This window comes from Haemaphysalis longicornis, unplaced genomic scaffold, assembly GCF_048455015.1.
Source record: "Haemaphysalis longicornis isolate Haplotype H1 unplaced genomic scaffold, Haemaphysalis longicornis Haplotype H1 scaffold_10, whole genome shotgun sequence".
NCBI lineage: Eukaryota > Metazoa > Arthropoda > Arachnida > Ixodida > Ixodidae > Haemaphysalis > Haemaphysalis longicornis.
The window spans coordinates 140159316-140173690 of record NW_027526204.1 but is presented as its reverse complement, the minus strand read 5'-3'; the positions used below and the strand labels follow the sequence as shown (position 1 = coordinate 140173690).

General features: G+C 46.2%; 1 protein-coding gene and 1 long non-coding RNA gene across 3 annotated transcripts; one reads left to right on the top strand and one right to left on the bottom strand.

Moving 5' to 3' along the window:
* Nucleotides 1–921: 921 nt before the first annotated feature.
* On the bottom strand, nucleotides 922–11380 carry LOC144159486 (coiled-coil domain-containing protein 25). The gene is made up of 8 exons (XM_077691007.1): nucleotides 11224–11380; nucleotides 10908–10955; nucleotides 10721–10812; nucleotides 8494–8569; nucleotides 7925–8028; nucleotides 6222–6424; nucleotides 5208–5253; nucleotides 922–1011 (listed from the first exon to the last, which is right to left on the bottom strand). Exons 1-8 carry the CDS (start codon nucleotides 11246–11248, stop codon nucleotides 979–981), a joined length of 627 nt encoding a protein of 208 aa, XP_077547133.1. The 5' UTR covers nucleotides 11249–11380; the 3' UTR covers nucleotides 922–978.
* A 3-nt stretch (nucleotides 11381–11383) lies between these two features.
* LOC144159487 (uncharacterized) lies at nucleotides 11384–13173 on the top strand. 2 transcript variants are annotated; one of them, XR_013320317.1, is made up of 2 exons: nucleotides 11384–11505; nucleotides 11833–13173. It is a non-coding gene; the product is annotated as an uncharacterized LOC144159487 (long non-coding RNA). The 2 variants fall into 2 exon arrangements; XR_013320318.1 differs by having other exon boundaries at nucleotides 11434–11679.
* The last annotated feature ends 1202 nt before the right edge of the window (nucleotides 13174–14375 follow it).

The following is a 14375-nucleotide window of genomic DNA, read 5'->3' as shown; positions in this document are numbered from 1 at the left end:
CTTTCTCGATGCACCTGTTTTAAGAAGTCTCTATCACGCATAAGTACTGCAGGATATACAGGTGTCTGTAATAGTGCCCTTTCTTTTCATGATCATTGCCCCACCTACACTGAAAAAGGGACATGACAAGCTGTGTCTATTTTTACCTCAGAGCACCGAGTGGCTCCCTCACCAGATATCTGCTCCCTGGACACACGTCACCGAACATTTCACTTCCATCCACCAAGCCTCTGCAACACGTCAAGCTGCTCACCTGACCAGAAACAGTATCGACACGAGTTGCTTCAAATGTAGTCTCTCAATTTATTGCTTGCTATGTACTATAAAGGCCGCAGATGTATCAGTTTTAACAGACAAACCTCAGCATGTACAATGATGAGAGTTTCACATTGAAGCCCTCGTCACTTACATCCAAGTAACTACCCACCACACTTTTATTGTTCTTTTAGTCACACCAACACTACGATCATACTGATCGTACATAACATTCCTCTTTTGGAACTTCTACCATATCTTCCCACTCACCTTGTTTCAATTTGTGTCACCCTCTCTGTCACACTTATCACATGCCCCAACAAGTTCACCGCACATATCCAAACATTCTCAAATAGGACTTCCGGAATTTTTTTATAAATTTTTAAAAATTATTAGAAATGCATGCTTTGTTAGAAATGGTTTCGTATGTTACCAGCACTGCATTTGAGTCTTCATAGTTAGTTTTTGCACACAAAAGCCAAGGACTAGCAGAGTTGACAAAGGCTCAGGATAACAACAGCGCACAGAAGAAAGCAAAGAAAAACACAGGAATAGGGTTGTTTGCTTTTCTTTCACATACTGTCCTTTTCACGCAGTGGATAAGAAGAATGTTCAGATTTTTATTTTCATGCCTGCACTTCAAGTGTGAAGCACGTAAACAGTGAGCACTTGTAAAAATTAACGTTTATTGTACATTTGTTACATAATGGGCTACTGAAGACATCACATGAAGTCGTCAGAGTCATAACCGTCCTCCTGAAAAGAAGAACAAGAAAATCAAGAGCAATTCACACAGCCGATTGATGGATGGTAGGGCTTAACGCGCCGACGCGACGCAGGCAATGAGGCACGTCGTAGTGGAGGGCTCCAGATTAATTTTGACCACCTGGAGATCTTTTATGTGCGCCGAAATCTCGTACACATGGGCATTTTTGCTTTTCGCCGCCATCACAAAAGCCAACGCTGCGGCCGGGAATCAAACCCGCAACCTCATGCTCAGCAGCACAATGCTTTAGCCACTGAGTCACTGCGGCGGGTAATTCACACAGCTACTACAAATGCACGAGACACTAGAGTGAGAATGCCAAACATACCGTATTTACAGTGGAACCCCGTTATTATGTTTTTCACTGGAAAAGAAAACATAACAGCCGGGAAAACATGAGAGTGAGGAAAGTCACGAAAATGAGCTGGTGTCTAAATGGCGTCGTTAAATCCACCCCTATCTAGAGCTCAATTGTCGCCAACTTGGTTTCTGCCTGTTCTGCCAAATGTAGCGGTCTTTTTTTGCATTTTTTATGTGCCCATTTAGTGTTGCCAAGAGCAATTAGGACAGGCGTCAAGTCATGTTACACAAGATACAAATAAGAAAAAACTGTTTTTCTTTTCAATACATGACTAACGATACATGTATTGAAAAGAAAAAAAAAAAAAAAACAGCAGATACATGGCTAGCGCAGACGTCATTGGTATGACATCAATGCTCTCCCCTGGATATTTTCTAGTTTCCCAAGCTTTAAAGAGCCTGCTCAAATCTTCCAGATCGCTTACTGGTTTCGTGCAACGCGTCACCTATAAAGCTCACCCCGCCACAGCCGGGGCACTTGTTGTATGTACTAAGCCAGTGCATCTGCCGTGTGAGAATTCTATTCACACCCGCTCCGAGTGCGACCACATACATGAATACAGCGAGCCGCTTTCGTTACTGCAAGCCACACGCACTCCATGCCTCCGCAGTGCCCTATGTGGAAAGTGCGACGAGACTCTGGAGCGTGTGATCGTCGGGTGCCCCAACATATCCCTCCCTGCCCGGACGATGTCGCTGCCCACCGCCCTGGGCTTCCAGATTGGCAGCAGCATAGAGCGCGAGGTCATTGAAGTGACCAAGAGGCGGCTGGAGTTTTGGTGGCAAAACTGCGCGCTAGGGCAAAGGCTGTGAGAGGGACTACAGGGGCGCTGCTCTGTGGAGAGACGCAAAGAGTAACCTTCTTCTTCTTCTTTTTTTTTTTTTTCTTTTTCTTGGTTGCACGATTGAGCAGCGACAGCCCGTTCCGAAGGGCACAGCCACCATCACCATCACCATCACAGTGCACTTGACGGCCATGCACAAGGACGCAGCAGTGGATTCTACGTTTTAGCTGTCACCTATTATCTGTGTGTAGTACATATATAGCAGCACCAACAGTACTATCCCCCACGTGCTTCCGAGCAGATAGCTGAACATGCTTATCGAAATTAGGAATTCAGCAATAAGCCGCATTGGTGCACTCTTTGGTGTCTGATAACACGCCTTTGCCCCCTACAGGGTTACCTACGCTGAATCTAAAGTCACCTCACTCTTTAGAGCAAGGTTAGTTTCGGCATAGGTACAGTGTACCAGAAGAGGCATGGCCGGCATAGGCTATGAACTGTGCATGAAGACATGGCCTGTCTGTTTGGCTGCCTGCGCAACTGAATTGGATTGCATGACGTACAAACCTCAGATTGCAAGGCGTTATTAATTCTTAGCTCAAGTTCGCGAAACTGGGATATTCCGCACCTAGCCGGGTGTTTTGGCGCAACGTGGCTCAAAAATATGAAATCATATCTAAATGGAGCAATTGGCGCAGCTGTTGCACCCCTGTGAAGGCTCCCTTTTGCTTGCTGGAACATTGTGAACACAGCTCCCATCATTCCGTGCTTGCTTGCATACGGAGCTGGGTGACCTTGAGAAGCACCCGTGTTCGTGGAACAATGGCACCCACCAAGCGGTGCCACAACACCACAGCTTTTAAGCGGAAGGTAGCTTTGGAGGCGGAGAGAAGTTCAAACCTCCAAGCACAGAGCAACTTCAGCGTCGTGGATGAGAAGAACGTGCACCAACGGCAGGAGCAGTGGAACAATCTCTTCAGCTGCGCCGGAAAGCGAACGGCCTTCACAGGGCCCAAGAAAGGTCGACATCGCAAGGTGAAGAAGGATGTCGCCGGCTTTATCCGAAAGCAAAAAGAAAGACGACGGAGATGATACAGGCGAGGGAGACTGCAAGCATTCGAGGCATCATGTGGACTCAGTTAAAGGCCAGCAGGGGCTGGGTCACTCATTTTATGAACGGTTCGGGTTCAACCTACAACCAGAGTCCTTCAATACTTCTCTGGTCATGAAACTCCCGGCCAAGTTTCATACGGGGACAAAGGCTACCGCGAGGGGCGCAACCGCAGATCGGACGGCATCGGGCGGCCACCGCTGCTCTGTAGCCAGATCGGCAGGCAGAAACGCAGTAGCAGCATGCGCGTTCACACCAAATTTTTTCACCACTTACAAAATTATAAGTCCATTTGAGCGGCCCACGACACGTAAAGCGAAAGCGCACTGCTGATAAGGCGGCGAGCGTCTATTTTATCTTACTCCGTGGTCCGTTCCCTGCCAAACGCGCTCTGACCACGCCCCCGGCTGCCCCCCCGATCAACACCAGCGCCGCGGCGTGGCAGCGAACAAAGCTCTCCCATAGCGTGACGGCAAAGTTTCATGACCAGAAGAAGGACTCTGCTACAACGGTGGACATCTGTGTGCCAAAACCTACCCCCTGACTTCAACGAGACGCTAGTCGCATTCCAGCACTTTGTTATCAAAAAGTGGCTGGAAAAGGAGCACAGACTGGGTCAGACCAACAACTCCAATCAGACCCCCATGCATTTCAACATGTCTGTGACCTACACAGTAAATGAGAAAGGTGCGAAGCAAATGAAAGTGAAAACTGCAGGCTACGTGTAGCAGCGCATCACCATGATATCGTGCTGCATGGCCAATGGGCAAAAGCTGCCACTATACATTATTTTCAAGAGGAAGACTCTTCCAGACAGAAATTTAGTCTAAAAAAAATTGTCGTGCGATCTCCTGAGAATGGGTGTAAGAGTGGTGCCCTAGTCGAAGGATGGGTAAGGGCCATGAAAATTCGAGTAAATTCGGGTGAAGATTCGAGTAAATGTGATATGTGTTTATTTTTGTGGCGTAAGTGCAAGAAAGGCCAAAGAGTGCTGACATGGTGGTGTCTAAGAATGCCAAAATGTGAAGAACGACGACTGCTGTGCAGGGGTGAACTTATGACGCTATTTCTGATGACAGTAATACAGTGACCGCCCGAAATCTGACCTTCTGTTCATAGTAAAGATGAATACTCTGCTGTGCGAACCGACAATCAACTCGTATCCATTACGTGCACCCAGGGGCGAATCCAGGCTTTTTCTGAGAGGGGGGGGGTCAGCTTCTATCAGTGATGACGATGATGATGGCAAGGAAGAGGAGGAGCCTTATTTATTCACTGAAATTTCGGGAAAGCAAAAACACAAGGAATACAACAAGTCATCAATTCACCTTTTTCTGCGACTTGAGTGGTCACCTTCTTGGAGGTTTAAATTCAAAAATTAAGGGAGGGGTCAGGACATCCGGACCCCCCCCCCCCCTCTGGATCCACCAATGAGTGCACTCAAATACAGTCAAGATGCTAATGGTTTGCTTCTATATGGAGCCCACAGAAGTGATTCATGTGTTTACATTATTAGGTGCAGTAATAATGTTCATTGCAACGAACATTATTGCTGAGCTGGGCATTAATACCGGGGACCTGGGCTTGATCATTGCTACAAGGAAAATCAATTCACGTTCTACACATCCATATCTTGGTTGCTAAATACTGAACCAAGCCCTAACTAGGCACTAAAACAAATTTTTGATGTCCTTCAAACAATGAAAAGTGCAGACATTTTCAACAGAATCAATACGTCGAACTTTAAGCTCCCGCCAGCCACAAAAACTTGGATGCTGGGGTTATCTCAAGGAACATAAAGACCTCGGCAATGGTTATGCAAGCAAGCATCACACCGTGTTCAGGAGAAACGAACGTTAAGTTTAGACACCGCTGCGCCATGTAGTTTCATGCATTCTGAACACGTTTTGAACAGCCGCAGGATTCATACCTTGTTCGACTTCATGTTTTCTTCTTTCATTAGGTTGTCGTAACTCCTGAAAAGTAGAAAAAAAAAAAAAAGGGTTCCACAATTAACACCGGAACAGAGCCAGAACCGCACCAACATCAGCTTAGTGGACTTTTAGAATCACTGAAGCTTCAACAGAACGAGTGTGAAGAACATGGCAGTGCTGATATTGCGGCTTGAATAGCCCCACCGGTCGATGAAACAAAACTGTGATGCTCCCTTAATTCTAGTTCAACGTGCAGAATGCATTGTTCATTTGGTCAAGCAATATTCGGAAAAGAAAATGGTGAATGAAATGCCCGAAGGAAAGACTCACTGCCGACAGAAAATGGAACAATATATGAAGTGCCTCACACCATTATATAACCATAGTCAATGGCAACATGATAGGCACCTACGCAGGTATCACCACTGAATGAATAAAACCCCGCATTAGGTGCTCTCTACACTAAGAACCTACAATATGCTTGCCCACTGAAATTGAAAATTCCCTTTGGTGTTTGCCGTCAGCGGGAGTAAGCCTCGCAAACAGTCCAGCCTGATTTCACTGAGAAGCTCCCAATATCTTACACCAAATCTCACAGGCAGCGGTTATCGTGTTGGTGCTTTCGCTCGTGACCTGCCAAGCACTGCCACACAAACCTTCCTTCTTTACTTTCGTCTATATTTAAGTTGACAGAGGACATTCCTCCTCCTGATCCAGTTGAGCACGAGCTCCCACAGTGCCAAGAGCCAGGTCATAAAGACGTGTGTGCCGCTTCTACACTCATTGCCACATAACCCTTGTTCACCACATGTTCCCCTCAAGAGTCACATGACACCAATTAAAATATGACACCGACCACGAGTGCTCATAAAAAGGGAAAAAGACGTTACGGCTCCTGCATGGGAGCCTTGTTCACAGATTCCATGCGGGAGTTGGAACATCTTTTTTCGTTTTTGCAAGCACTCGTGGTCGGTGCCCCCCCACTCCTCGGGAAAAGCAGCGAGACTGACTTGAGCTTGGCCTGCTCCAGCTTGTCCTTCTGCTCCTGCTTCTCCCGCTCCTTCTGCTCCCTCAGGGCCTGCTTGTGGCCCTCGCGCTCCTTGTGGTCTCGCTCCTCCCGCTCGGCACGCAGGTCCGGCTGCCGCTCCTCCCGCGTCTTCATCAGCCGGTTGACGATCTCATTGATGCGCTTCTCCACCCTCATGGTCCGCACCTGGGACGAGGACAAGGACAATGCACACACAGTGAAGATGCTGCCCTCTCCCCTCCATACCTTCCTCCATCTGTGTTCACGACTGTGAGCTACCAGGCTAGGTGCTCTGAGGAAACTGAGTGTCAAAGCGGAAAAGACAATGCCGAGGACACTGTGTGCTCACTTCACACGGTGGCTTAGTCGACATTGTAGTTGAAGAGGGTGTTCACAAACATACGCAAGGAGAGAAGGGGAGCAGGGGGCGGTGGTCTCTGGAAAACACCCTTGGCTAGGCTCACGCAACTGCAATGTTGGGCTGCCCCTCCAAATGAAAGCAGTGACATTTTTACAAACTATGCACAACGTGAGACCACTTGAACCAGTGCGCACAAATAATTCACACGGCAACCAGGTACCCCAAGAGCAACACCCCTTAGTGAAGATACATCAATGTGTTTATGTTGTGGGAATTACGGAGGTCCACCATCTTCCCTATCTCTTTCGGCCGGCCGCCGAGGCGAGAAGGGGAGATCCCTCGCTCCCCTGCATCCAAGCGCTTCCCGCCCCCGCAGGATGCCCGTGAGAACGGAGGTGCAGCCGAGCCCCTCACGTGACCGGTTTGTCAGGAGTTTTGCGAGACTGGTTCGGTGCGGACAACGGAGGAAGGCTCTTTTTGGATACCAGCCACCATCGGGAGCGGCCATAGGTACGCTTTGCTCCTTTTTGGCCTTCCTTTGTCCGCCCTTGCACCTGTTTCTCCCATCCTGACCAAGGTGGTCTTGGCGGTGGTAGAGCGACGCGCCCGACGTTTTATTGCAGTGCAATAAACATCAGCGTTGGTGATTTCTGTGTCTTGTGGGTTTCTTGCTGTTCGCTGCCGCTACGCCAATTGGTGGTGCGTGGCGGCGTTCAGAGTAGCTAGCCTTGCGGCCGAGGCTCGAGCGCGAGCTAGGCCACTGTAAGAAGCCTGGTCCCCGCAATGTGGATGGTTTAATGTTTCAAGGTCAGAGCACTTGACCAGTAAGGCGACAAGACCGCAAAACTAGGAAGCTGATGATAAAAAGCACATTCCGACTGTCTAAGCTTACTGACCCATTCCAAGCAGTAGGAATACATTTTTCTCTTATATATTGGTGAGCAGAGAAATGTAGTTGTGACGGTGGCCCCAGGCTGGACGTTCCTTTGCAGCAATAGGCCTTTTAGTTTTGAGTGTGAGTACAGGGATAGTCATGTCGGAAACTTTGAAAGGAGATACTAACAGTTTACTTGATTCGCATTCACAAAAAGAAACTGTTGCGCTGTGAAGCTGCTAGCCAACACTCGCAAAACTATCCATGCCGGTGTCAATATCAAACGTTAGCAAGCTATCACAACGTTATCGCGAGTTTTACATCACTACTTTTCACTCCTCCACCACTTCCCATTAAAAAGAGTTGCTCGCAATAACAACAAATTGCGACATAGAGATGCACACTGGTTTGAAGCCAATATACTCCGACAAAAAGTGTCGTGCCAACTGACCTCTCTCTGCTTGTGGAAACCAACTTGACCAACCTCCATGCCGGCGGTCTTCTTCAGATTACCCCACATGGTGTAGACAATATCAATGGAGTTCATCTTATTGCCTAAGGAGGGTAAAAAAGAAGAAACAACCGCATAAAATTCCCAGAGTTCCCCACATAGTTGAAGCCCAATGATGATGCAGAACTTCTAACCAACTCCTTTATAGTGTTGCGACATTTGGCTACACACGATCCTGCTGCTTCAAATTGATAGCGCTAACATAAACAAAGAGCCTCAAATATACGTTTTTCAGAAGTATGTAATGAAAATTCCCCCACTACACACATTCATCATCGGTGCTTTACTAATCAACGCCACACAAAACGTGACCCATTGAATCTTGCATGAAAGGTTTCGGTTTCTTCTTATCATGCCAGACAAGTTGAAGTCGCCATCAATGACAGCAAGCATTGAGTGACCAGAGCTACTGAGAAACATGAATGTAAAATGAACCTCTGAAAGAGTCGAACAGAAATTGGCGCTGCCACTTGCAGCGCAGAAGGGTGACGATACGTTCGCCACAGCACCTTGAATGCTGTTTGCCTTCACCAGCTGCGCACAGTCCTCCAGCACGCTCGACGGCACATCATCCAAGGTCTGGTTCTGCAGGGAAGGCACAGGGCGGGCAAGCGTCAAACCACGCAACGCTCACAACTTGGCAATGCAATGTGCCCAGTACTGCTGCTCCTATTCATTTTTTTAATACTATACCACGAAACAGGCTGCGACGATGTAATACCCCTGTCACACGGCAAATCTAATGTCACTCAAAGTGAATGACATAAGCTGTTAATGACACTCGGTTTGGCCATGCGAGTCTACACGACGAAACAAATGTCATTGGATAGTGATAGTGGTGATGATTAGCGAGCTCGCAAGACCGAAGTGCATCTAGAATGTTTTCATATTTTATATATTTTTTAAAACATAACAAAAGATTATTTTTTAAAGCAAAAATGAGAAAATCACCAGTTTAGGTGACATCAGTAGACATCACAAGACAAGACAAGTCTGCAAGAAATCCATATCAGGCTAGCACGCACACTAGGGACAAGCTTTTCTTTTTTGTTTGTACAGTTTAACCTCGTTGTAATGAAGTACTATGGGAGCAGTAAATTAGTTCATTATATCCGATATTCATTTTTACCGTAAAGGTAAAAATTGGCTCTAATAAATCGACAATCTGGCTCGTGCAACAATCCTAGATAAAAAAAAAACGCTTTGTTATAGGCTTCGAACCCACTATAAATGAGGTAGTCCTTATCTGTCTCCTTGTGGCATTTCAAGCTAAACAGAACGAAGCGTGTGAACGTGCAATTACAACAGAACAAAGTTCGTTCAGCAAAACAGGCCTGCCTTCTTATTTAGTTGAAAAAGGATGTAGCTTTCGCCTGGTGGCTTTTCACAGTCTGAGCTGAATGAAGTTTTTCACAGTGTCCATGCAATAAAGGGCCTGAAGCTACTCAAAAACGGTTGTTCTGTCTCACTTTTTTTAAACTTTGCTTTTATTATTCTAGTTGTAGAGTTCTGAGCCTCGCGGGAACCAAACCAAATATTTCTTCGTTATAGCTGATATCGCGCAGTTCCAGAAGTTTCGGTTTCGTTATAAAAAGAATAGGTGTCATTGAAATGAAGCGTAACCAAACCAACTTCATATTTAGTTCACTATATATACCCGATAATTCGCTATACCAGTGTTCGCTATAACAAGGTTCAACTGTACTTGTTTGTCTTTATTTATAAAAACAACATGAACGGGAAAATATGTTTGCTGACAATTTTTAGAAACAGCATTCCTCGTTTACTGATCTTTCTTCTGCAGTGACGTGCCACTGCTGCAGAGGCTACTCATTTGGCTACTGAATGAGCTCCCGAACCTCAGTTAGCCGCTAAATGTCATTCGCATCAAATGTCATTCGGTATTCTCGTGTAGCGCCGAATCAATGGCACTTAGAGCAAATGACATTTGCTCTAAATTTCATTAGATCTCTAAATTTCATTAGATCTGCTGGGTGACAGGGGTATAAGATGTAGGCAACTGCCATTCTGAAAGATGTAGTAAGAAACATGCACTAGACTCCACATCCTTTGCCACCCCCCATCCATTTGATGAGCAGTGTATCGAGTTGGCAACTAGAAACTACTGTTTGAGTCAATCGTGTGGCACAATGGCAAAAAATGACAAGTATTATAGAACACGTCTTCACCCCCTACACATTTTTTTATTTCTTTTCATTTAAAATGTAAACTGTTCGCCTAATGTATGCAGTTTGAGAGAAAGAGTGTGTGTGTTTAGTCTCATTACTTCTGTAACTCCGAACCACAATTACCTCAGACGAACTACGTAATGAAATTGCTGAGCCCTCCACTCAAAGCTTCCTACTTCCTCCTTCAAATTTTTTAGCCTCTCACCTGTTTTGCTTTAAACTTTGCACTTGAAGAAAAAAGCCTAATTTCCATCGTTAAGGTTACAGTTGTCTGCTACTGTGAGCACAAACACCACTGAGGGTATTACGACTAGACGAACTGATTCTCTGAAACGGAATTATTGTACATTGCCTTTGATATCTATAAACGTACACAAGAAACCTTACCACTATGTTAAAAATCTCAGAAAAGGCCGAATAAAGCTTGCCATAAAACGAACCCCACCGAACTGCAATTCTCAAATGTTGATCACGTCCGGTATCACAGCTGTCATTTTAAGATCACCGCGACAGAATTCGGACGATACAAATCAGCGGCTCCACTTACGGGCTGCAGGCGAAGGTAGACATGGGCCGAAGATACCTTGTCCACGTGGAACCACACATCTTCGGGCCATCCCCACTTGATGAGGTCTTCGTCTGCACGGTGGGAACAAAACGAAAACAAATCGAAGGGTAAGAAGCCTCAGCCCCTGCAAGAGATGCTAGAGGCATAGCAAACAGAGCAAACTTACTCTCGAATTTGTCGACACCCATGAAGATGACAGCCGGTGGAGAAACCACTGCGAGTGAACGACGACCACTTGTAAACAAGTTCGAGTCAAGAACAACAAGGAGCAAGCCTGGAGTGATAAAACTGGTGGAACTACGATTAAGGCAGGAGTCAGAACTGCATGCAATTAATAAGACTGCGATGTCTTGATCTGAATAAATAATGGGAATCGCTGCTACCAATCATGAGCGTGGCGGTCGTCTCCAGCGTGCGCTCACTCTCACTATTCGTTTCCTCCGAAGTGTGCGGTGTTAGACATTGCAAGGTGCGGCACTTACCCGTGCTTTTGAAGTATATCACCATAACCACGGGAATTTTCAAATCTGGGGGCCGAGAAGATCACGAGCACCAAGCCACTGCACCATAGGGCCCAGGGGCACTAGGAGAGGGGGAGGGGAAAGAAGTTGCTGGATCGGATTGGATCAGGTTGGATTCTATTGACTCGTCTGCGACTTCGAAGTGCACAGCCGCAAAGCACGCAAGTCAGCGAAGCGTGCGAAGTGCAGAATGAAGTGCAGCACTTCGCGCCGTTTTTGATTGAATGTCCAGTGCTGTCATGGGTATGTTCGCGTGAAATTGCAATTAACGTTCGCGTTACTGTAGTGTGAAGCTTGTCATACTCCAAAAATATCTTCAGTGGTCGCGTTTTCGTTAAATCAGGGGAAAGTCGTCAAGTGCATGTCTAGCCCCTGCCACTCGTTGCCCAAGCTTGCGGCAGCTTGCGGTTCTCGACGGCAAGTGATTTTTCTTGCAAAGTTATGATTGTCATGTTGTTTTGAGGTTACCAAATATTTCAAGCACGATTCTAACGGTGTTCTGCCCTTAAAAATTAATTACGTCCTGCTTAATTCATTGAGAGAAAAGGCCCCTACGTGCTTTTTTTGCAGGCGGCAAGATGCTTCACGAAGTAGTGGCCACAAGCAACTTCTACCCCTCAACAGTATACTTCAGCCCGCTGGATCGAAAGCGTTTGCGAGCCATTGGAAACATGCCGCAAAAGCTGGATAAAAGGACACCCAGCGGACTTCCTCCGAGCAGCGCGGTGGAACGTCGAGCTGGCGCCGGAAAGAAGGGACATGAAAAGCGACGCTCACCTGCTACACTAAACATCAAAAGAGCGAGCCGTGAAAATGTACCGGCAGCACGCTCAAGAAAAGGCGACAAACCAGCCAAGAAAACGCTAGTTTAATCCTGACTTCGAAAACATGTTCACTCTGGATCTCGGGTTTTTTTCGTATGTGTTACGCCAGCGAACAGCGCAAGCGATCGCATTTTTGTTGCAGAACTTGTTTGCATGTCTTTTGTACCAAAGTTTGCGATGTTCATAACAGACTCTGCTGTGACACAAACTGTGATGCTTTGTCAAAAGTCTTTCATCAGCCGCTGTTTTTTCTTGTTGCGCTGTGTTATACAAATACCACCAAATGCTTACACAGACTAGTTTGTTTCAAGGCATTATAGTGACCGTCGAAATACACTTGGCCACAATGGCGCCTGCCTAATGCCTTGAGAACAACCCAGCTGGAAGCCACTTGCCTACAGCTGAGTAGCTTCTCTCCAGATGTACCTTGTGAGACGACACGTCCGCCAGCTGTACCTTTCACGTGTGAAACTCTATGCCTTTTACACAACTCCTGCCATAAAAAATGGCCAATAAGAGATACCAAGGCACCACAGCACGAGGAATACGACATTACCCCTTTACTGTAAACCAGTGAAATTTTTGTCAACAAACTAGTCACCAGCACTAGGTACACTGTGCACATCATTGACAAATGGATCTCTCCTAACTTCCTTTCATGCTCGTTGGGTGAATCTATCATTTAAGCTACCCGGAACATCCTTTATGGGGCTGCCCTTATTTCTCAAAGTATCACTCGTAACTCGGAACTACCCCTCAACTGATTCCCAACAAAATCGATTGTATAGACAAATCATTGCTGCATATGAAATAGGACTTCTTTCTGATAGGAGTGACCTGGCACCGGTGATTTAGCTGGTGCTCCCCTAATTCCTACCACCGCATCAGTCTTTGACCGTCTGCTCAAATAAAGCTACTACTTCAACAACTACTGCTTCTACTTCACACCCCACGCAGCCTCTTCCGCCTTAGCCCACCAGTTTTGCTTTTAACTGTCCGTTTGCAAGATGTCCCAAGCTACAAACACCCCAACTTCCCACTTGGCCTAGCGTCTTCCTGCTGCAATAAAGGCTATCTCTCTCTCTTTTGCTATTTTATTTTATTTGTACAATACTGCGGACCTTGGCAGGTTTAAGCAGGAGGGTGCAGACACTCAAAAGACGTGTAACACGATCAACACGTGAACGCATGGATACGTGATCAACAGGTAAGAATGCAGTCGTCATACATTGGGTAACAGCACTCTGGCAAAGCATTCAAATTGGAGACTGTGTTGGGGAAAATTGAGTTTTCATGTTGGTCTGTACAGGCAAAGAACGGTTTAACACTTCGGCTGTGTTTGTGACGCGACACTCGACGACGACCAGGATTGTCAGTTATGTAATCTCGTGACTGGATTCCCAGTTTATCAAAATGCAGCTCGTGTAGAAAGTATGAATGGGCACTTATGTCGATTGGCCAATGCTCAAGGTGTACGTGCCTTAGCAGAGCTAGCTGAACGGGAGTCGCGACATCAAAAGCGTTTATAGATAAAACAAGCCGCCAATCTCTTTTTTTCAAGTTTTTCTTTATTAGTGGTAGTGTAGCAGTCCCACACAAAGCTCCTGCATTCTAGGATGGGCCTTAAAATGGATTTATATGCAATAAGCCGAAGCGACTAGGGGCCATCACCTAATCTATGCTTCAAGAATCCCAACTTCTTTCTCGTGAAGGAACATATGTTATATGCATTGACCAGTTTAGTCGAGACGGAAAGTTTAATCCCAGGTACTTATGTTCCGCCACTTGCTTAATCTGGTAACCGCCAATACTAGTACATGTCAAATAAGATTTTTTATTGTTATTTCTGATGCACATGTGAACTGTCTTGTCGAAATCTGTAAGCATGTCTCGCTTGTCGCACCATTCCGTTAAGGCGTGCAAAGCATGGTCAAGAACTTAATGGTTGGCAGCAGACACTAAGGGCCTACGATATGCAATCGTCTGAAAACAATTTAAAGGGACCCTGCAACGCTTACCATCGACTACTCGGAATGTATTTTAAGGTAAAGTCTATTGTCCCAGCAATCTCTTCCCGCAAGAATTATGAAAATCCGTTCACTATCACCACAGTCCTTATTGAAGGACTCTGCTATCACCGAAACTACGCGCGATGAGAAATTGCGCATAATTGTTTCCTCTCAACTCGACCGCGGACAATGCGACGGACAATTTACTTGCTCTGCTCAAAGAGAGTTGCAGGGTCCCTTTAAGGCGTACAGGGGAGCTAATACTACTCCTATTTGAAAG

What these genes read in the sequence shown, in the direction of transcription:
- LOC144159486 (XM_077691007.1), bottom strand. Translation starts at nt 11,248, where the DNA reads ATGGTGATATACTTCAAAAGCACGG. An exon ending in GATATACTTCAAAAGCACGG is followed by an intron (nt 10,956 to 11,223) that starts GTAAGTGCCGCA and finishes GTTCACTCGCAG; the next exon opens with TGGTTTCTCCACCGGCTGTC. An exon ending in AAAACATGAAGTCGAACAAG is followed by an intron (nt 1,012 to 5,207) that starts GTATGAATCCTG and finishes TCTTCTTTTCAG; the next exon opens with GAGGACGGTTATGACTCTGA.